The following is a 21,145-nucleotide window of genomic DNA, read 5'->3' as shown; positions in this document are numbered from 1 at the left end:
CAGGGCTGGAATCAATTGTAGTTTAGATGAGCTGGTTCTTTGTGATCCAGCGATGGATTTGGTTGAGGTCGTTGTTTAGTGTAACTTAGAAAATGGCAAGTCATATGTGGGAATCAATAGTAGTTGGAATGAGATGTTTCTTTAGCTGTGTTATCGTGATGGACTCGATCAACGTCTTTGTTTAGTGTAACAAAAAGAATATGTGTGTGGGTACGAATATGGTTCTTTGGTTGTGTTCTCATGATGGACTCATTCAACGTCTTTGTTTAGTGTAACAAAACAAATACGTTCGTGGGTAATAATACATTATAGGAATTTGAAGAGATTGGCGTCAGGACGAAGCAGGAAATACTAGGCAGGAGATTTGGGAGAAGTTCCCGTCCTTCTCACCTTCTTCTCTCTCTATATATGCACCCACCCTCATCGCAGCTAAACCCCACTCTAAGTCGCCTATATCACAGAGAGAGAGAGAGAGAGAGAGAGGGAGAGAATGACGAGGATACGCCATTTCACCCACCCAAGCTGCTACTTGACCCGCACTTGCCAGCAAAGCTTCATCTGCAACGGATGCGGCGTCGCCGGCTACGGGGTTAGCTACCGGTGCAACAGCTGCGACTTCGACCTCCACGAGTACTGCGCCAGGTGTCCGCAGAGCGTCAGCTGCTCCATGCACTCGCACTGCCTGACGCTGACCCAGTCTGGCGGCTGTGGCCGCCGGTGCAGCGTGTGCTGCCAGGCGACCAGCCGCTTGGTCTACCAGTGCGGTCCCTGCGGCTTCGTCGTGCACCCCCTCTGCGTTCAAGGGCGACGTTGGTAGCTTTACTATGACCTAAATCTGTGTGTGTCTTTCTATCTATCTATCCATCTATCTATCTATCTATCTATCTATCTATCTATCTATCTCTATCTATCTATCTATCTATCTATCAATCTATCTGTCTGTCTGTCTATCTGTCTAAATATGTGTTTTACTTGTCGTTTGGGTTTCAATCGTCAAGTTTGAGGAGAATGATATGGAAGTTGTTGTATTCGTCCCACAAGTGTTGTTTCATAAGTATATTTGCACATGTTTGAGGAAGCTATGCTGCAATGTATTATGGGGAAAACAAAAACAAAAACAAAAAAAGAATTTCACATAAATAATGATCCTATAAAACATAAAATAAACCATAAAACTTTATTTCCATGAAAAAGTTAAAAGATTTATATGATGAATTAACACAAACCGAGTCTAAACTCTCTTGTACGTTCTAAAGATACATATTTTACTTATGCACTCGGCACATATTTCTTCCACAGCATAAGACTTTTCCTTCTTCTGTTAAGGATATTTATTTATTCTTTAATTAACTAATCACCAAAGTAATTCTTGATATAGATTGACTCTTTTCCTTGATATTGATTGATCGTCGAGTCATCGTAATTCTTGGTTTTGATTATGGAACTCATAGTTTTGATTTTGAAATCGAAGATTTCAAATCGATCAAGTTTGAATTCTATTTAATTTTAGTTTCAATTTAGGAATCTATGAATTTAATTTCGGTTTCTTTATTTTTATTTTATTTTTTAATTATCAAAAATACACTGATGATTAGCCATTTATCAAGTTATTGAAAAGGATGGATTCATCATTTTTATTTTTGAATTGGTTCCAAATCAAATCGGTAGAATGTAGTCTATTTCGATTCAAAACCATCGGACTATTAACCTTGTTCTGATTGGGTCTAGTGTTAGCCATGGCTAGATAGACTTACATTAAAAGTCAACGATGGTTATTTCAATACATATCCATGTCAACCCTTTCGTTTATCACGCCAATTATTTCAATTCATGAGCACTTATGACTATCGATCAATGGTTAAACAATATAAAAATAGACATAATTAAAATGCCTTGTAAACCATGGATAGAGCTTTGGTGAAAATTTTAATATGAAATATGTTGATAAGTCTTAAAATGGTTAAGGTCAACATAGATTAGATTGGAAATAAGTCAACCCAAAATATAATATTTTCTTTTATTTTTTATTTTAAACAAGAATTATTTTTAATCTTTCCTATTCTTGCACTGACTCAATCAGCTGCTTACTCTATCAAACTGCGATTAGAAACATTGTTTTCGATACTATGCTCATATGCTCAAAATTTAAGATGATAAAGATTCTAATTCAAATGGGTTAGAGTTAATATACATCTGATCACACATCCAAAGACTTGAGCTTATTAGTTAAGTGATTAACAAAACCCGATATATATTATTTGACTTTTTTAAGTCTTACTAGTATGAGATTACACCTTACTCTTTCTTTTTAACGAAATAGTTATTAAAGACAAACCATACTATCTCCGCTATTGCAGACATATGGCAAAATTAATGATGCAAAAGTGTTAGTGTTATTTCTCTTGTTTCATCAAGCTTTCACAAAATAAAGAAGAGAATAAAGATATGCTTTGTTTGAATCGGCCATATCTTCTTGCTTATGAAGCATTTGCCTCTTTGGTTTACTAGTTTGATGGGTTTACAAAACCATGGCACACACTTCAATCTTAACATGAATGTGGTACCAACTTGCATCGACTAATTATTGATTCAACATGATGAATGACTCTGGATTTCATCACTTGCTTCTTAATGGTTAAGACTGTGGATCATGAAACCTCCGGTCATTTCGTCTTTCCACGTTACGTCACATCCAATAAGTTAACAAACACGCTTTCAAATTATTTTTTATTGCCACTTGAACGTTCTTCCTCTCTTAAAATAGTTCGAGTAGAAGGATAAGGTGACATCAACACAACTTTTTATAATTGTTCATATCATTTAGATTGGGTTGGTGATTCGAAGGATGTGACCGATGGTTTCGAAAGAATCATGATAAGGAAGGCTATTTAAGATGAACGACTTGGCTGTTTATAGAGGGACAGTTGGAAAGATATGGATTCATGCTTGTACTTCATTCAAGATGAACATTACATGAAAAAAAAAAAGTTGAAATATTAAATTATATTTTGTGGTTTGATATTTAAAAGTTATAGTAAAATTAAAAGTACTAGTACGTTCGGTTTAAAGAGATGTTAATATTAATAAAGGATCATTTCATCGATCGATTATTAGTTAGGCTCATGAAGAATTATTCACTTTAGACGATGGATGTATCTATACGATTTTACCAAACTTGTGAGCTCTAAAAAATACTTTTAAGGGTACAAGAGACTCGATAAACTTATGAATCCTTTATTCCCATACTCCTTAATCAATGTGGGACTAAAGAGTCTTATTAGTGCTCTCTCCCATAAGGGAGTTAAGGGCTCATAACCAACGTGCACGGCTCGGAAGCAAGTTTATTCGATTGAGCTGCAAGCCTTGGGGCCCTCCTTCTAGTGTCAATTTGATAAAGGACTATTTGGTTGTTTGGTCATTGGTGCGGTTCGTAGACTCACGAAGAATTATCCGTTTTAGGTGATGGACATACCCATATTGTTTTGTCCTTTCGGAGCTCGTGAACTCAAGGTGCCTTTGAGAGTATTGAAGGCCCAACATACTTATAAACCCTACATTTCCATACTTCTCAATCAATGTTGGACTAAATAATCTTATCATATTGGCACTAAAATGAGGGCTCGAGGCTTATATTTCAGTCGAGCAAACCTGCTCTTGCGTCGTGCACTTTGGCTATAAGTATTTGGCTCCCCTACAAGAGGGGGCAATGATAAAACTATTTAATCTCACATTGGTTTAAGAATATGGGATCCAATGACTTATAAATCCGTAGCTTCTTTTACCTTTAAAGGTACTTTTTGAAGCTCATGTGCATACACCCGTTCCCCAAAGCAAATAATTTCGCCTAAACCTATAGGCCATACGCCGATGGGGAGACCAATCTAGGTTTTCGATCATAGAAATTTTTAGTTTTTTTTTTTTTTTTGGTCTTATCTTCTCCTTTTATCATCTTTTCTCTATTATTTATAAAGTCTATCATAATTTTAAATAATTTTGGTATAAAAGACAACTGAAAATTATATATTGAAGATAAAATAAAATCAAGGTTCTGAATACTGAGTTATCTTGTTCTTGAATTGATATTTATTATACGACGTTTCAAATTTTTAATCTTTAATAAGTTGATTTAGTTTATCGTTATCAATCAAATATTTTATGATAAAAATTTATCAATATTTTATGTGTAAAAATTTATTCTTTTATAACATAAATAATTAATATTGTTAATCATATAAATACTCTCTCCCCATATGTTAATATTTCTGTATATTACAAATTTATAAACTAATAAAATCTTACAAAAACTTAAATATTATCATAATTATGAGAAAGCTAAGAAGTCAGATCATAGCTTATCGAAAGTGACTTATGAGAAAGGTAAGAATAGTCAGATAGGAGCTTCTAGAAAGCGACATAAGAAGGAATCTAAACAACATAAGTAGCTTTAGAAGGCGACAGGGAGACGATGCGTGGCATTTGTTGTTACTCATTTACTAGTTATGTTTCCTTTAGTGAGAAAGAGGTTCTTTTAGAAGCAATTTGAAAGAGAAAGAAAAAGAAGGTTGATTGGAATGATGGGTTTAATTCTTGGAAAGTTTCCTCTTTTCTTTCCACTCTTTCGTTTGATTTCGGTGATATTAAGACATGCAGGACTCGTATCAACTCCATCTATATTCATATTTTTCTCAATCTCACTAGACTTGGATCAAATTCAAGTGGACTAATCGAAATCCGGTCAAATTTGTTCCCATCAAAATGTTCTTTTAGAATTTGAGGTTAAACCTATTAAATTATTCATTAATTTTTTCTCAAGCAACGAAAAAAATGATAGTCGATCATTGACTTTTAGTCTTTCTTTATACATCCCAGTAGATCGTCCTTGCCGACTAAGCTTAATAAACACAATACAAGCTTTCTCTTCGTTCACGTCTTCTCCCACAAGAACAAGAAGTAATTGAGATGAGCTGGTTGTGTGTGTTGTAGCGATGGACTCGGATGAGGTCGTTGTTTAGTGTGGCTTTAAATATAGCTAATCATATGTTGAGATGAGATGGTTGTATAGCTGTGTTCTCGTGATGGACTCGTTCAAGGTCTTTGTTTAGGGTAACAAAACGAATACGTATGTGGGTACTACGAATATGGTTCTTTTAGTTGTGTTCGCGTGCATGTGATGCACTCGTTCAACGTCTTTGTTTAGTGTAACAAAATAAATACGTATGTGGGTAATAATACATTATAGGAGTTTGAAGAGATTCGCGTTCGGACGAAGAAACTTGGGAGAAGTTCCCGTCATTGTCACCTTCTTCTCTCTATATATGCACCCACCCTCCTCGCAGCTAAAACCCACTCTAAGTCGCCTACATCACAGAGAGAGAGAGAGAGAGAGAGAGAGAGAGAGAGAGAGAGAGAGAGAGAGAATGACGAAGATAACCCATTTCACCCACCCAAACTGCATCTTGACCCGCACTTGCCAGCAAAGCTTCATCTGCAACGGATGCGGCGTCGCCGGCTACGGGGTTAGCTATCGGTGCGACCGCTGCGACTTCGACCTCCACGAGAACTGCGCCAAGTGTCCGCAGAGCCTCAGCTGCTCCATGCACTCTCACTGCCTGACGCTGACCCAGTCTGGCGGCTGCGGCCGCTGGTGCAGCGTGTGCTGCCAGGCGACCAGCGGCTTGGTCTACGAGTGCGGTCCCTGCGGCTTCGTCGCGCACCCCCTCTGCGTTCAAGGGCGAAGTTGGTAGCTTCACTATGACCTAAATCTGTGTGTGTCTGTCGATCTATCTATCTATTTATCTATCTATCTGTCTGTCTGTCTGTCTGTCTGTCTGTCTGTCTGCCTATCTATCTATCTATCTATCTATCTATCTATCTAATTGTGTGTTTTACTTGTCGTTTGGGTTTCAAGCAGTGGCCATTTGTTTGGAGTTGCAACTCAAGTCTTGACTTGCGATCGTCAAGTTTGAGGAGAATAATATGGAAGTTGTTGTATTCGTCCCACAAGTGTTGTTTCACAAGTATATTTGCACATGTTTGAGGAAGCTATGCGGCAATGTATTATGGGAAAACAAAAACAGAGTTTCATATAAATAATGATCCTTAAAAAATAAAATAAATCACAAACTTTATATCTATGAAAAAGTTAAAAGATTTGTATGATGAATTATTAATAATTTTAGTTCTTAAATCGAGGATTTTAGTTGTAATTATGGAACTCACGGTTTTGATTTTGAAATCGAAGATTTCAAGTCTATCGGGTTTGAATTCTATTTTTTTTAGTTTCGATTTAGGAATCCATGAAATTTAATTTCGATTTTGTTTCGAATCAAAATCGTTTATTTTATTTTATTTTTTAATATAGCAAAAATGCCTAGTCGTTTATTAAGTTATTGAAATAGATAGATTCATCATTTAGATGAGCGTTCGAGATTAAACCATTACAATCTAATCTATTTCAATTCAAAATCAACAAACTATTAACCTGATTCAAGTGTTAGCCATGGCTAGATAAACGAGACTCAAAGAACTTATGAGCCTTTGATTCTCATACTCCTTAAATGATTTTATCGGTGATCTCTCCTGTTAAAGAGCTAAGGGCTCATAACCGTGGTATACGGTTGAGGAATAAGTTTGTTTGACCAAGGTACAAGCCTCAGACCCTCCTTCTAGCACTAATCTAATAAGGGATTATTTAATCATTCGGTTGGTTATTGGTGCGATCCGTAGACTTGCGATGAATTATCGACTTTGGACAATGGGCGTACCCGTATAGTTTTAGCCTTTCGGAGCTTGTGAACTCCAAAAGGCGCCTTTGAGGGTATGAGAGACTTAACAAACTTATGAGCTCTTGATTCACATACTCTTCAACAAATGTTGGACTAAATATCTTTATCAAATTGACACTAGATGGAGGGCCTGAAGCCTATACGAGCAAACCCGCTCCCGGGCCGTGCACCTCGACTATAAGCCCTTGGCTCCCCTATTGGAGGAAGCACTGATAAAATCATTTAGTCTCACATTGGTTAAATATTATGAGAACTAAGAGTTCATAAGTTCGTCAAGCCTCTTTTATCCTCAAAAGTATTTTTTGAAGCTCATGTGCTCCAAAAAGGTAAAACTATATGGTGACGTCCATCACCTAAAGCAAATAATTCTTTACAAATATATAAACCACACCAATAGCTTTAAATTATCCTTTATTAGAGGGGGAGAGAGAGAGAATCTATGTGTATAGAGAGACGTTTTCGAACGTACAAATTTTTAGTTATTTTTGTGTCTCATCTTCTCCTTTTTTTTTATCATCTTTTCTCTATGATTTATAAAGTCTCTCATAATTTTAAATAATTTTGGTATTGAAGACAACTGAAAATTATATAGTGAAGATAAAAAAGAATATTACGAATAAATATTACGTGATTCAGAATTTATGTTTATGTTTAGGTTACTTTTATGTGAAAGGAAATGCAAGTGAATGAAGATTTGAATTTGAATTAACTCAAGTGAGATATTCATTATATTAGATTTAATTTTCTCCATGAATATTGACAACGTTAATCTTAAATCATCTTTTTAACTTATGTTTTATTTATTTATTTTTAGTTTAAAGTATTTTCTTTTTTATTTATTTATTTTTAGTTTAAAGTATTTTCTTTTCCAAACGAAGTTTTAAACCAACGGCACACGAAGACTCGTTCCAAACAATTGGAAATTGACATTACCTCGAGGATTAAACCTTTTAATACTGACTAATCTTATTTTTGAATTAATATTTGTTATATAATATTTCAAAATTTTAATCTTTAACAAGTTGATTTGGTTTCCCGTTATCAATCAAATGTTTTACTATAAAAAATTCATCAAATGATGTTTCAAATATTTTAAAACTATTTAATATTTTAGGTGTCAAAAACTATTCTTTTATAACCTAAATAATTAATATTGTTAATCATATAAATACTCTCTCCCCGTATGTTAATATTTCTGTCTATTATAAATATATAAACTAAAAAAATCTTAGAAAAACTTAAATATTATCATAATTGATGAGAGAGGTAAGAAGTGAGATCATAGCTTATCGAAAGTGACGTATGAGAAAGGTAAGAATAGTCAGATAGGAGGAGCTTCTAGAAAGTGATACAAGAAGGAATCTAAACAACATAAGTAGCTTTAGAAGGAGACAGGGAGACGATGCGAGGCATCATCTGTCGTGACTCATTTATTAGCTATGTTTCATTTAATGAGAAAGAGGTTCTTTTAGAAGCAATTCGAAAGAGAAAGAAAAAGAAGGTTGATTGGACTGATGGGTTTAATGATTGGAAGTTTCCCCATTTCTTTCCACTCTTTCGTTTGATTTCGGTGATATTAAGACATGCAGGACTCCTATCAACTCCATCTATTTTCATATTTTTCTCAATCTCACTAGACTTCGATCAAGATTACATTGGACTCATCGAAATCCGGTCAAATTTGTTCCCATCAAAATGTTCTTTTACGATTTGAGGTTAAACCTATTGAATTATTCATTAATTCTAATATATGACATTGGGCTCTTCTATTCTGCACTTTTAAGAGTTAGTGTATGTGAGATGATAGTCGATCATTTTTTCTTTCCTTAGGACCTTTTTCACATTATGGACAGGTTATTCACCCGTGTCTATCCAAAATATTGTATCGAATAATAAGTTCAATTGAATCACTTGACTACAAATATATTGTGGCTCAACCTTCATCTTTTTTACTCTGTGGACAATCCCACTAGACTTGATCAAACTTTGAAGCACACTCATATTTGTACTTCTCAAAATCAATTAATTCTAATACATTTCATTCGATTTTTTTTTTTTATAGAGTTAATATGTACGGGTTGGTAGTCAATCATTTTTTTCTTTACTCAAGTCCTTCACATTATGGATGGATTATTCATCTATGTATCCGATATATTGTGGTTCATCTTAGGTCAAATATGATGGTTGAGCATAAAGACTATGATGTGCCTCATTATTCTAAAATAAACTGATAATCTAAACCAGATATTATATTTTATATAGATATACATATATATCATTGACTTTTAGTCTTTTTTATCGTCCCAGTGGATCGTCCTTGCCGACTATGATAAACACAACACAAGCGAACTCTTCGTTCACGTCTCCTCCCACAAGAACAAGTGATTGAGATGAGCTGCTTCTTTGTGTTGTAGCGATGGACTCGGATAAGGTCGTTGTTTAGTGTAGCTTTAAAAATAGCTAGTCATATGTTGAGATGAGATGGTTCTTTAGCTGTGTTATCGTGATGGACTCGTTCAAGGTCTTTGTTTAGTGTAACAAATATGTATGTGGGTACGGATATGGTTCTTTAGTTGTGTTCTCGTGATGGACTCATTCGACGTCTTTGTTTAGTGTAACAAAACAAATACGATGGTGGGTAATAATACATTATAGGAATTTGAAGAGATTGGCGTTAGGACGAAGCAGGAAATAGTAGGCAGGAGATTTGGGAGAAGTTCCCGTCCTTCTCACCTTCTTCTCTCTCTATATATGCACCCACCCTCATCGCAGCTAAACCCCACTCTAAGTCGCCTATATCACAGAGAGCGAGAGAGAGAGAGGGAGAGAATGACGAGGATACGCCATTTCACCCACCCAAGCTGCATCTTGACCCGCACTTGCCAGCAAAGCTTCATCTGCAACGGGTGCGGCGTCGCCGGCTACGGGGTTAGCTACCGGTGCAACAGCTGCGACTTCGACCTCCACGAGTACTGCGCCAAGTGTCCGCAGAGCCTCAGCTGCTCCATGCACTCGCACTCCCTGACGCTGACCCAGTCTGGCTGCTACGGCCGCCAGTGCAGCGTGTGCTGCCAGGCGACCAGCACCTTGGTCTATCAGTGCGGTCCCTGCGGCTTCGTCGTGCACCCCCTCTGCGTTCAAGGGCGACGTTGGTAGCTTTACTATGACCTAAATCTGTGTCTGTCTGTCTATCTATCTATCTATCTATCTGTCTGTCTGTCTGTCTACCTATCTATCTAAATGTGTGTTTTACTTGTCGTTTGGGTTTCAAGCAGTAGCCATTTGTTTGGAGTTGCAACTCAAGTCTTGATTTGCGATCGTCAAGTTTGAGGAGAATGATATGGAAGTTGTGGTATTCGTCCCACAAGCGTTATTTCATAAGTATATTTGCACATATTTGAGGAAGCTATGCTGCCATTTATTATTGGGAAAACAAAAACAGAATTTCATATAAATAATGATCCTATAAAAAATAAAATAAATCATAAACTTTATATCTATGAAAAAGATAAAATATTTACATGAATTAACACAAACCGAGTCCAAAGTCCCCTACACCTTCTAATGATATAAATTTTACTTATGCACTCGGCATGTATTTCTTCCACAGCATACTACTTGCGAAATAATAAATTATTAATGTCTTTTTCTTCTTAGATAAGGATATCTACATATTCTTCAAATAACTAATCACGTAAGTAATTTCTAACTTGAGAAAGAGATGGAGAGAGAGAAATAGTAGAGGAGTTTGGCCCATTTTTGTCACCCTCCTTGCTTCGTCCACGAGAACCTTGATACAGTTTTAACTTTTACGCTCGAGTCGTTATAAGTTGACTCTAATTTTAGAATTGATATTTTTAATTCTTAAATCGATGATTTTGATTTTGATTTCGAAATGGAAGATTTCAAGTCCATCGAATTTGAATTCCATCCAATTTTAGTTTCGGTTTTAGAATTTATGCTTTTAATTGGTCCCAATTACAACCGTCTATTTTATTTTATTTTTAATTTATTAAAAATACCCTTACAATTAGTCATCTTTTTCCTGTTCTTATACTGACTCAATCGGCTCCTTCTGACTCCATCAAACTGTGATTAGACCTATCTTCTTTCTCAATTGGTTGTAGCCAAAATCTAACTTTTCTTTTTAGTTTTTACTAGTAGCTCAATTATCTTTACAAACATTGGTTTTGATACTATGCTCATAATCTTGGGTTAAAGTTAATATATATCAAATCAGACATTAATTCAATCCAAAGACCTAAGCTTATTAGTTAAATTATCAACAAAACCCGATATATATTATTTGACTTTTTTTATATCTTACTAGTATGAGATTATAACTTACTCCTCTTGTGATCTTCATCTCACACATAAATTTTCTTTTTAACAAAATAGTTATTAAAGATAAGCCATACTCTCTCCACTATTGCAGACATATGGCAAAATCAATGATGCAAAAATCTTAGTATTTTTTTTTCTTGTTCCATCAATTTTTCACAAAATAAAGAAGAGAATAAAGAAATGCTTTGTTTGAATTGGCCTTAAATTTTGCACAAAAATTAATAATAAATTACCTTGCTAAAAAGGAGTATAAACAGTTGTTAAAAAGTAACTTTTTATAATTGTTCATATCATTTAGATTGGGTTGGTGATTCTAAGGATACGACCCATGGTTTCAAACGGATCGTGCTATGGAAGGCGATTTAAGATTCAAGCTCACTTATATTTGTTCTTCTCAAATTCGTGATTGGACCTACTAAATTGTCAATTAATTCTAATATATGTCAGTCGATTTTTTTTTCCTTACAGAGTTAGTATGTGTGGGTTGATAATCAATCTTTTTTGTCAAATAATAAGTTTAATTAAATTATTATATATAAGATACCAAATGTTCCAGCGTTAACCCCAAATCTTCAGCCGGCAATCGATGTGGAACACAACTCGATAATTTATTTGACACGAAAGCAAGCCAACTTGGTAGGCAATGCCCTTCCGATTGGTTTCGCGTTGCCCGGGACTGTATGAGTCGGTATCACACCATAGGAATCCGAACAAATCGACCTGCACCACAAAGGACGTACGAGCCGATCGCCCAAGTGATTGCGCCGCGAGAGGTACCGACTATCATCATCAACTGTCATACCCTTAGCCCGAGAAGTAGGTATAAATACTAGCCTCCCGTCTCGGTGAGGAGGGACGATCTTTTTACATATTTTTCACTTACTAACTTAAGCATCAGAGGAGTTGAGTCGAAACTTCCCGTATGATACCAACCTATCGTACAGGATTCCGATGTAGATCGAGTGCAACTCAACCCATCTCGGAGTTATCTCACCAACCCAACCTCGCTTTCTCATCCATTTCGGATGATCTTGCATTTTTGGGACTGGACCAAATCATACCGATCCCGAGGCCACGGTATAAAGTTGTATAATAATAGATATTGTCATGTCCATCGCCATGGGGGAGAGCTCGAGACCTGCAAATCGAAGAAAACTCAAAACTTCCGTCCGAATCAGGATGGAGATGGAAGCGACGATTGCGTATGACGACTATTGATCCGATGGCCCACTAGTTTGTCATGTACTATGTCGGATTTTGATAGGTTTGGAAGATGCAACGCCTACGGTGTCGGCAGGGAAGAAGACTCGGTGGTCAATAGCCATGGCCCAGAGCACGACCAAATCAGGATCGAGACGGAGGAGACGATGGCGTATGACGACGACAGAGCTGATGGCCCACTAATTTGCCATGCACTGCATCAGATTTGGATCGGTTAGAAACATTCTACGCGTTCGCATGACGACTTGACTCGATCGTCAAAGCCGACGAGTTCATGATTAATATATATATATTAGAATTTTATATCTTGAAGATGAGAATATCGAGATGAATAATATATGAGTTTGCTAGAAAAAATAGTTTAATTAGTGGACAATTAGATATAGTTTCGATAGAAATAGAAGAGAAAGAAATAAAGGTAAGCCTAAAAAGATATTATAAGAAATTATAAATATGAACACACTTAACTGAGGATGAGATGCTCAATTTTAAAGACAAGTGAATCGGACGTATCATATCAAATCAGACTGCTATCTTAAACCCTTAATCTGATTATTTCATCATCAAACTAATATTTCATATAAAAAAATTATGGTGTTTGAATGAGTCTTTCTCGAGTGGACTAAAAGAATATTTTGCCCCCCGAGCAATACGGAGACAGATGCCCACCACATTTCTGCGCTCATAGTTATTTTGTTCGTCACATAGATCGGGATGACATCATGATTCTCCAAAATATCTTTAAGCGAACGAAAGATCATGTGGTTTGTGTTTGTTGCATGTCGGCATTAATTCAAGAAAAGATTTAGATATGACTACATATACTTTTCACAAAGACCTATACAAATGACTATCAAGAAAGGAAGATCAAGATGAGTGTAAATGAGACATTATATATATATATATATTTTAAATATAGAAATATAAATGTTTTTTGGTACATAATTTGTAGTCAGAAATTAAATTAACTTAAAATTTTAAATTATTAAAATATGGGTCAAAACTAATACATTTAATCTCACTCTTTCAATCATTAATGATATGAGAGTATCCTCTCCTCCAAATGTCTATACAAGTAAGCTAGCTCTTGAGAAGAGAGAAGCTCAAAGAAAGCTGAGAGAGAGAGAGAGAGAGAGAGAGCCATGGAGCAGTGTCCACGCCATGTAACTCATTTCCTGCACCCTGATCATCCCTTGGTCTACCAGTACCATGAAGCATCCTTCGTCTGCAGTGGTTGCAGGATCACGGGCGACGGCCTCCGCTACCGGTGTGACCGCTGCAACTTCGAGCTGCACGAGCACTGCGCCAGGTGCCCCTCGATCATCTCCTTCCACATGCACCCGCAGCATCACCTCACCTTGTACGCTCGCCCGGGTACCGCCCGCTGGTGTAACGTGTGCAGGGGTGACGTGGGCGGGATGGTCTACCAGTGCCGCACCTGCGGCTTCGACCTGCACCCACTGTGCTCCTTGGTGCCACCTCTGCCGCCGGCTCGAAGGAGACGGGCCAACCGGGGTGGCGGATGGAGCAGTATTTTCAGATCCGCGGCGTTAACGTTTTTTATGGATGATGTTGATGATTATGTGGATGATTATGATGATGATGATGATGATGCTGGTAACCCGAACGAATGATGGAGATGAATCGATGGAAAGACTTGTGATCTTAATTAGATGCTGAACTCTATGCATGCAATAAAACACGTTTCCTTCTGCAATAAAATCAAGATAGTTTATACAAGAATGTCTCGGAACGAGTTAGAACGGCTGTAAACGAGTGGCACGGAGTTCTCGCAATATACATGCAGCCATGTCTACAATTACCCGGAGACCCTTTCATGCTTCAGCCATGTTATACGAGGAAACATTTGATTGGGATGGCCGATGTGACTGTAGTGTTACCTAGTTTTATTTATATAAATGTCCAATTAATCTGTAAGCACAGTGTAATTTTCGTGGTCTCCACACAATCACAGGCAGTCTACGATGAGAATAAGTGGACTGCATCCCGTATTACCCTCAGAATCTGCAGGTTTTCCATGTAAATACAAAAGTCAACACCCAGAAAACGTGTGTGGATTTTACGAGAAACAAGTCAATACATCGAAGAGAGAGATGGCAGACATTGCATGCATGTTCACATGTCGGATAATGGGTGTCGTCAAATGTACTTTCTATATCTACAGCGTGCCCTTCTCTGGCAAGCTTCGGGACTGGAGAACTTGATGGTGTGGCACAAGCTTTTGCTACTGCACCAGTATGCAAACAAGCCGAGGACTCGCAGAAGAATGAAACAATACAAGATGTTTTGATTGCTGTTACCGTCGAAAAGGTACCTAATAGATTGCAACTGGTAATTTCTCTTCAGAGCATGTATTATTAGCAGCTTCAGCAATCAAATGCCAACAAAAGAGTCATACAAGTAGACATACACAGCTGAGCTACAACTGCAAAATTGCTGCCATCAATCTCTGAAAGTTGACGATACATAATTGGAAGCATATTTAAGCTTTTCTTCAAATCATTCAACTGGTAAAAAGATTTGGAAGCTCGTTCACTGCCCGTATATCTCTCATCTGAGCTGCTGCCATGCACCATCCAGTTCATGCTCCACTGCTGCTATCCCCACACTCACCTCACTGCAGAAGGGCAAAAGAATGCCTGAGAAACGTCCCCATGCATGCTGTGGTAGGAATTATGGTTCCTTCGGCTCCCTGGCTCTCCATCCAAAGGTTTGGATTGGTTATTGAAGATGAAATCAAAGATACAGCATCGGCAGGTACTCTGTTTGAAGTACTATCAGACTTGGAATTAGATAGCATGTTGGAAAAATCTTCGGAGTTTGCGACGACGAGAGAAGTTGGTTGGTTCATGTTAGCTGACGCCGAAGCTGTGGGTGTAGACTTTGGTGATCTTTTCCCAAGATCACCTCCGAAGAGATGGGAGCTTGAGCAAATGTGTTTCACATCGTACTTGCTCATGTCAAAGTTTGTCACTGCATTCAGGCCCCGGAACTTGATTGCTGCAATATCGTAGGCTTCTGCAGCTTCCTCTTGTGTGCCTGCAGGTAACTACTATCAGGATTCACGAGTAACAACCATGTTAGAAGTGCCGCTTATGTGCCATAACAAAACTCAGGGTGCCAGTAAGGTATAGACAGATAGTAACACAGATAACAAAACTAAGACTTCGGACGATTCGTGGGAATTGCATGCTTGTAGAGGAACTTACTGAATGTGCCAAGGTACAAGTCCTTGTTTCCGGCCACTCTGCCAATTCTAGCTTGCCATCTACCATGCTGGTGGTGCCTAGATTCAAAAGAAAAACAAAAAGCAAATGAAATGGAGAGAGAAATCTTGGGATTTATGATAGCACGGGACTCCAGTGATGATAAAAGCTAAAATTGGGTTTTGCAAGACCTTGTCACCCCTCTGTAAACAGATGCCCCTCTTGAAAACCCACTGCTCTTTCTGAAAGGAAACAAACGGAAAACATGATCAGAAGTCGATGAGTGAATTCATCTAAGTCAAAGCAATAAAAATTGTACGTTGTAGCCTAGTCCATAATTTCACAGGATGTCATTAAACCTTCGTAAATTGGCCACAAATTCTTGTCTAGTCATGTCCTTCATCTCTTCCAGATCCTTCTGGTAGCTGCTCAGCTGTGAGAAATAGTGTGACAAGGGAAACAAGGAAGGTAAAACAATGGAGCAAGTGATATCTAGGATGTAATAAAGTAGACAGAAAGAAACCAAAGATTTCTCTTACTGGAAAATTTGTATGAGTTGTTGGTCCCCAGTATTTAAGCGCAGCCAAATCATATGCTCTTGCAGCCTTCTCTTCCTTATCATAACCCCCTTAACATCAGCAGAGTCAGAAACTTCAATCAATACAGTGCATGATAAATAACTCAACCAAACACTAAAATCATTTATACTATCTTCCCTTACCTAAATATACTGCTAGGTTGAAGGAGGATCAATCGATCAAAAGGATATCAACAAAGGAAATGTCAGTGAGTTCCCAAAGAAAATAGCAAAAATAAATCTTTTCTAACAGGATGATTTTACAGAAAACTAGGAGTACTCTACCTTGCCTTCCTTTTCTTTTCTGTCCTTCCTTCCTACAGCTGTTATCCCAGAGGTGGGCTTCATATCTTCCAGTCCATCTATGCCTACAGCATCCATAATGAAAGACATACTAGCAATGCATGCAACTGGTCGTAAGGGTGGAGGAAGACAAATCACGTTTTCTGGGAGACCCACCTTGTCACTCCCCTGTACTGTGAGGTTCTTTGCCCGAAGGTCTCGATCGACTTGCGAGGAACTGGTTCTCTATCTGCTGATACAACATTTAAGCACTTGGGATCATCAGCAGCCTCTAGTGGAGAAGCCAGCGGAACAATTTTGAGAGGCACAGATTGTGAAACAGGACCCATTGAGAGGCTCAACGATTGGATGTTACACTCATATGCATCGACCGGTTGCTTCTCCGGAATATGCTGGTTTTGTCGGAGCCATGATTTCATGCCGGAAATAGAGGTTGAACCATCCATTCCTAAATTGTAGATAGCACTTGCGGTAAAGTTTTGGTTAGGATCAGTCATGAAGAATGGAGGCTTGATGGCATTGGGATCCTGAAATAAGTGATTGTGGTGGAAGGAATGTATATGGTGGTATGGGACTTGGATATCTTCCCCTGTTCCTCCCTCCGCAGGACTGAAGGAGGGGGGCATGTTGACATTAATTCCAGGGCCATCAGAGCTGTGGTAATACATGTCATGAAAGTGGTAAATAGGTTGCTGCAGGTTTTGATTCTCTTCATTGAGGTTCTCAGAGTAGCCACCCAAGAAATCCTCAAACTTTGGACCTTGCTCTTCAGGATTGGAGCAGCTGGTGGTGGTGGCAATTGCACTGTGTCTCCAGTCTACATGCATGCATCAATTATGCATCATAAATTTCTGAAGGGACATTTGTTCATCTAAAAGGCTAGAGAGAAGGATACATGCTCGATAATACAAGAAGAAATGCTAAAGATTGGGAACCCGAAGAATAGTATTTGAAATCCATGACACAGGTCCAACAATAACATTTTTAAAGATCCCTCTTCCAAATGAAAAAGAGGAGCATTTTCAAAAGACAAAAAATATTAAGCATAAGAGGTGGTGGAAAAGTGAGCATGTACATTTCTTAGCTTTCAACATATCTTCGATCAAAAACCAAAGGAACAGAAATATCAGAGGGTAGTTTGAAGAGGTAGGATGACAAGAAAGCTGGAAATTGGAGAAAACTACACTCTTTAAGGAAAAAACACCAAACTAGGACTCAAGAGGTTGATAACAACTTAGATCACCATTTATATTGACATACAAAAACATATTAATCTATGTAGTTCGATAGATTAAAAAGAAGATTACAGTACCGATTGCTTAGCTACCGTTAAAGAAATGCTATATATCATGGAAAAGTTGCAGCTTCAGAAAGAGGAAAAAATCCACATAACCATATATACAGAACCAGAAATCATATCAGCAACAATACAAGAAACCGAGAAGCCAAGAAAAGTAATCTAAAACCTATCTGACGACATAAACCCATAAAGTTTTCCCTAAAGAGTTTCAGCTGAGTAAAATAGAAAAATATGAGCATGCTATCTGTATTATCTCTGAGAACTAACAGGACTCACTTCAACACAAAAACAATCACAAGAAAATAAAGAAAGAATGAAAAAAAAAAAATCTTGATGGTACAAAAAAGGCACCGACATTAGAAAACCGGGGTTGGTGATGACAAATGAAACCCCACAGGAGAAGGGATACCTGAAGCACAAGTAGAAGCCCTCAAAGGTGGTTCCATGAGGCAGACGGAGGCATCAGATGGCAGAAACCCCACTTCATCTCTATCACCACCACCACCCTCTCCCACACCTCCAAACTCATCCTCTTCACGGCAGCAGGAGCTCTCGCCCCTGCTGGAGGACAAAGAGAAGCCAAGCCAGCTCCTCATCTCCATCACAGACACCGAGAAAAGAAACGATGACGAGAACTACGGAGATCACACACTCTCATCGGCTGCTCAGACTCCAACGCCCTTAGCCTTGCCTCCTTCCCGTCGGAAACCCAAGAACGAGGTGGTGGGAAGGTTAAAACCAGCAGCGTCATGGGCTTGGCCTTCTGCCTGGAGTATTTATTTATGTGTCGACAGAATAGCAATAAAATACAAACCATCAGCTAGAGAGGGAAGGCTACTGTCTCTCTCTTTCCTCACTGTTCCTCTACGTCTACGTCCCTGTGCTATGCTTTTCTTGTCCTTGGGTCTCGTTCCATGATTCCCATCGTAGATACGCCCCTCAGGAGGGAACCAGATACATCTCTCTCTCTCTGCATCGACTGCCAACCCACGTATTCAAGAATTATAAACCTGACTCTTGAAGGGCGAGCACGCCTATCTCCAAGAACAAGTTGGCACGTACCTCTTATTGAAAGCATCGACAAGTTCGATCCTATAGCATCGAGTACGTACCAACATCGAACCATTCACATGTACTGTAGCATCTGATCTAGGTTTCCGGGCACACAGTTGTTACTTCTACGAGCACCTGACTGCGCTATGATGCATCAAGTTTGACCATCAGCCATATGTATTTTACCCATCACCTCCTCCAAAATCGAACGAATAAATAAGGACTGAACTCGACTCAACCAGAATGTATCTAAAGTATATCACCTTCCCATAAACTCTGCCTTTGTAGCATCATTTTGATGTGTTCGGGTAAGTGCAGTACCATGCAGCGAAATCCAGAAAGTTAGATGCTAGCTATTTCATATGCCGACTCAACAACACCAACATTAAATGAGTCTCGATACTGTTGCCGACAAGAAGAGCAGGCGTGAAACAGCTCCAAAAAAACACGAAAGAAACCATTCTTCACCTCCTGATATTGAACTTGTCCATTCCTCTGATCATGCTTTTAATTATTCTTAACAACAATTTAAGCCATCAGATTTGAGAGTACATCAAGAGATCATTAAAATGGGTATATCAATCAATCATTGTCACATGACATCCATCCTACAGTAGCAGCTTTTTTCATGAACAAAAAGTAAAATGGGCAAAAACATTAATCAGTCTTGTATGATTTGAGTCGAATCGATCTCACCCTCCAAACCGAATCTATATAGAAATCCTCTGAAATGGTTATAATGGCTCATATATATATAAAACAATTACAATGGTTTCGTCCAAGAAGGTTGTGAAGTCAACAGGAGGTGTTCCCCCTTGGTTTCATCCCCCCCAGAGGAGGAGCTTTGTTGTCGGTTCATGTCACGCTGTGGGAGTAACGAGACACTAAGACCATTGGGAACCAGTTATATCTCTCGTACTCCCTCCCCCGCCCGCCCAATTCTGCCATGTTGCTTGTCCATTTCTGTTGGTGATACTATGAACACCCATATGTCCAAAGGATAACACTGGCCTCGGTTGGTATACGAAAACCTGGACTTTTTCTTTGAGTTGACAGGTCCTGTCTACTTTTTCTCAAAGCGAAGTGCTTGACACCTCTCCACTCTCAGTCCAAAAGATCACGTATATGTCTACATCCACTAACAAGTAAACAAGAGTCCAAACAGAGGCATATGTTCACAAGATCTACACATATGTCTGACATAAACTTCCACAGAACTGTGATGTCTCACCGCAGCAAACAGACTTCGGGGAACTCACGTTCTAAATAACATGCAATTCTCATGTTGATTTAGCCAATCAAGATCAAATTATTAATTAGTACTGACCACACCTGATTCTAATCCTGAATAGAGAGATCGGTCGATCGATCTTCCAGAAGTTTAATATATTTTCGCTATGTACTCTTTTTTCTCCTATCTTTTTGGCTTCTGTATTCCAATCCGAGTCAAGTTTTTAATGTCGGATTCTCTATCAAATAAATATATCTTCTATATCAACACCTTTTTAATGAAAATAACATTTACATACAGGAATAAAATGAGACGAAAAGGGTATGCCTAAAGATATTGTATGAATGCAACAACTAGATAGACAAAATTAATCATTACAGTAGTGTAAGAAGCAGTAAGAAATATTACAATCAAAAGAGAATGAAGGACTTTAAATACTTTAGAGAAATATTGCAACTAATCTTGGAAATTGTTTATGACAATCAATTTTATTGTAGCTATGTTTGTGAGTAGATCAATTCTTAGTAGATACATGTACACGTCTGAATACATGAACACTGCCAATATATTCTAAGGTGAAATATCTGCTTTGTAGCATGGAACCATTGGGACAAGATTGTTTGTCGAGGTGCAGGAGGTGAGTCAGATCAGGGCAGACCAGATAAGAGAAAGATACATGCATAGAAACAATAAACAATGACTTGACTTGGGAAACGTGCTGCTACTCTGATGCATCTGTGTCTTGGAGCAAAGCCATCCTACATAGGCTATGGAAAGAGCTGCTGCTAGATTTCACTGCAGCAACAAAAGCTAACGTCCGTACAAATCTAAGCTGGATGATGTATTGGATTGAAACTGGTTGACTTGGGTTCCCGAGGAAATCCTCTGGGGAATCTAATCCATCTTCCCTGGGATTCGAAATTTTTATCAAAAGTTGGCTCAGGGACCAACCTCTCTTTATTCCTTTGCTTGATTTGAGCTTCATAATTGAAGGCAAAATTACATATATTCCTTTAAAACTCAATGATTTTAAGCATAGCATAAATCTCTCCTAATTCTAAAACTTATAAATTAATTATAAGTTAACCATTACTTAAAACTCTA

At 38.1% G+C, this 21,145-nt stretch overlaps 4 protein-coding genes across 4 annotated transcripts; 3 read left to right on the top strand and 1 right to left on the bottom strand.

Moving 5' to 3' along the window:
• Positions 1–490: 490 nt before the first annotated feature.
• Positions 491–817, top strand: LOC135597900 (protein VACUOLELESS GAMETOPHYTES-like). Its single transcript, XM_065091403.1, has one exon. It carries the CDS (start codon positions 491–493, stop codon positions 815–817), a length of 327 nt encoding a protein of 108 aa, XP_064947475.1.
• Positions 818–5,417: 4,600 nt separating this feature from the next.
• On the top strand, positions 5,418–5,744 carry LOC103987662 (protein VACUOLELESS GAMETOPHYTES-like). Its single transcript, XM_018825899.2, has one exon. It carries the CDS (start codon positions 5,418–5,420, stop codon positions 5,742–5,744), a length of 327 nt encoding a protein of 108 aa, XP_018681444.2.
• Positions 5,745–9,614: 3,870 nt separating this feature from the next.
• Positions 9,615–12,568, top strand: LOC103987655 (protein VACUOLELESS GAMETOPHYTES-like). The gene is made up of 2 exons (XM_065091402.1): positions 9,615–9,937; positions 12,394–12,568. The coding sequence occupies exons 1-2, from the start codon at positions 9,615–9,617 to the stop codon at positions 12,566–12,568; spliced, it is 498 nt and encodes a 165-aa protein (XP_064947474.1).
• Positions 12,569–14,429: 1,861 nt separating this feature from the next.
• Positions 14,430–19,706, bottom strand: LOC135598379 (AP2-like ethylene-responsive transcription factor AIL1). The gene is made up of 9 exons (XM_065092072.1): positions 18,167–19,706; positions 16,614–17,274; positions 16,440–16,522; positions 16,299–16,307; positions 16,117–16,205; positions 15,937–16,010; positions 15,769–15,819; positions 15,581–15,657; positions 14,430–15,410 (listed from the first exon to the last, which is right to left on the bottom strand). Exons 1-9 carry the CDS (start codon positions 18,357–18,359, stop codon positions 14,986–14,988), a joined length of 1,662 nt encoding a protein of 553 aa, XP_064948144.1. The 5' UTR covers positions 18,360–19,706; the 3' UTR covers positions 14,430–14,985.
• Positions 19,707–21,145: the final 1,439 nt, after the last annotated feature.

Source organism: Musa acuminata, chromosome BXJ2-1 (genome assembly GCF_036884655.1).
Source record: "Musa acuminata AAA Group cultivar baxijiao chromosome BXJ2-1, Cavendish_Baxijiao_AAA, whole genome shotgun sequence".
Taxonomy (NCBI): domain Eukaryota; kingdom Viridiplantae; phylum Streptophyta; class Magnoliopsida; order Zingiberales; family Musaceae; genus Musa; species Musa acuminata.
The sequence above is the reverse complement of the archived record's forward strand: the minus strand, read 5'-3'. Positions and strand labels throughout refer to the sequence as shown.

Coding starts and splice junctions, on each gene's coding strand:
- LOC135597900 (XM_065091403.1), top strand. CDS start 491: ATGACGAGGATACGCCATTTCACCCACCCAAGCTGCTACTTGACCCGC.
- LOC103987662 (XM_018825899.2), top strand. CDS start 5,418: ATGACGAAGATAACCCATTTCACCCACCCAAACTGCATCTTGACCCGC.
- LOC103987655 (XM_065091402.1), top strand. CDS start 9,615: ATGACGAGGATACGCCATTTCACCCACCCAAGCTGCATCTTGACCCGC. Junction 9,938..12,393: donor TGCGTTCAAGGGCGACGTTG/GTAGCTTTACTA, acceptor GGATTTTGATAG/GTTTGGAAGATGCAACGCCT.
- LOC135598379 (XM_065092072.1), bottom strand. CDS start 18,359: ATGGAGATGAGGAGCTGGCTTGGCTTCTCTTTGTCCTCCAGCAGGGGC. Junction 16,011..16,116: donor CAACTCATACAAATTTTCCA/GTAAGAGAAATC, acceptor TATTTCTCACAG/CTGAGCAGCTACCAGAAGGA. Junction 15,820..15,936: donor TTTGTGGCCAATTTACGAAG/GTTTAATGACAT, acceptor GTTTCCTTTCAG/AAAGAGCAGTGGGTTTTCAA.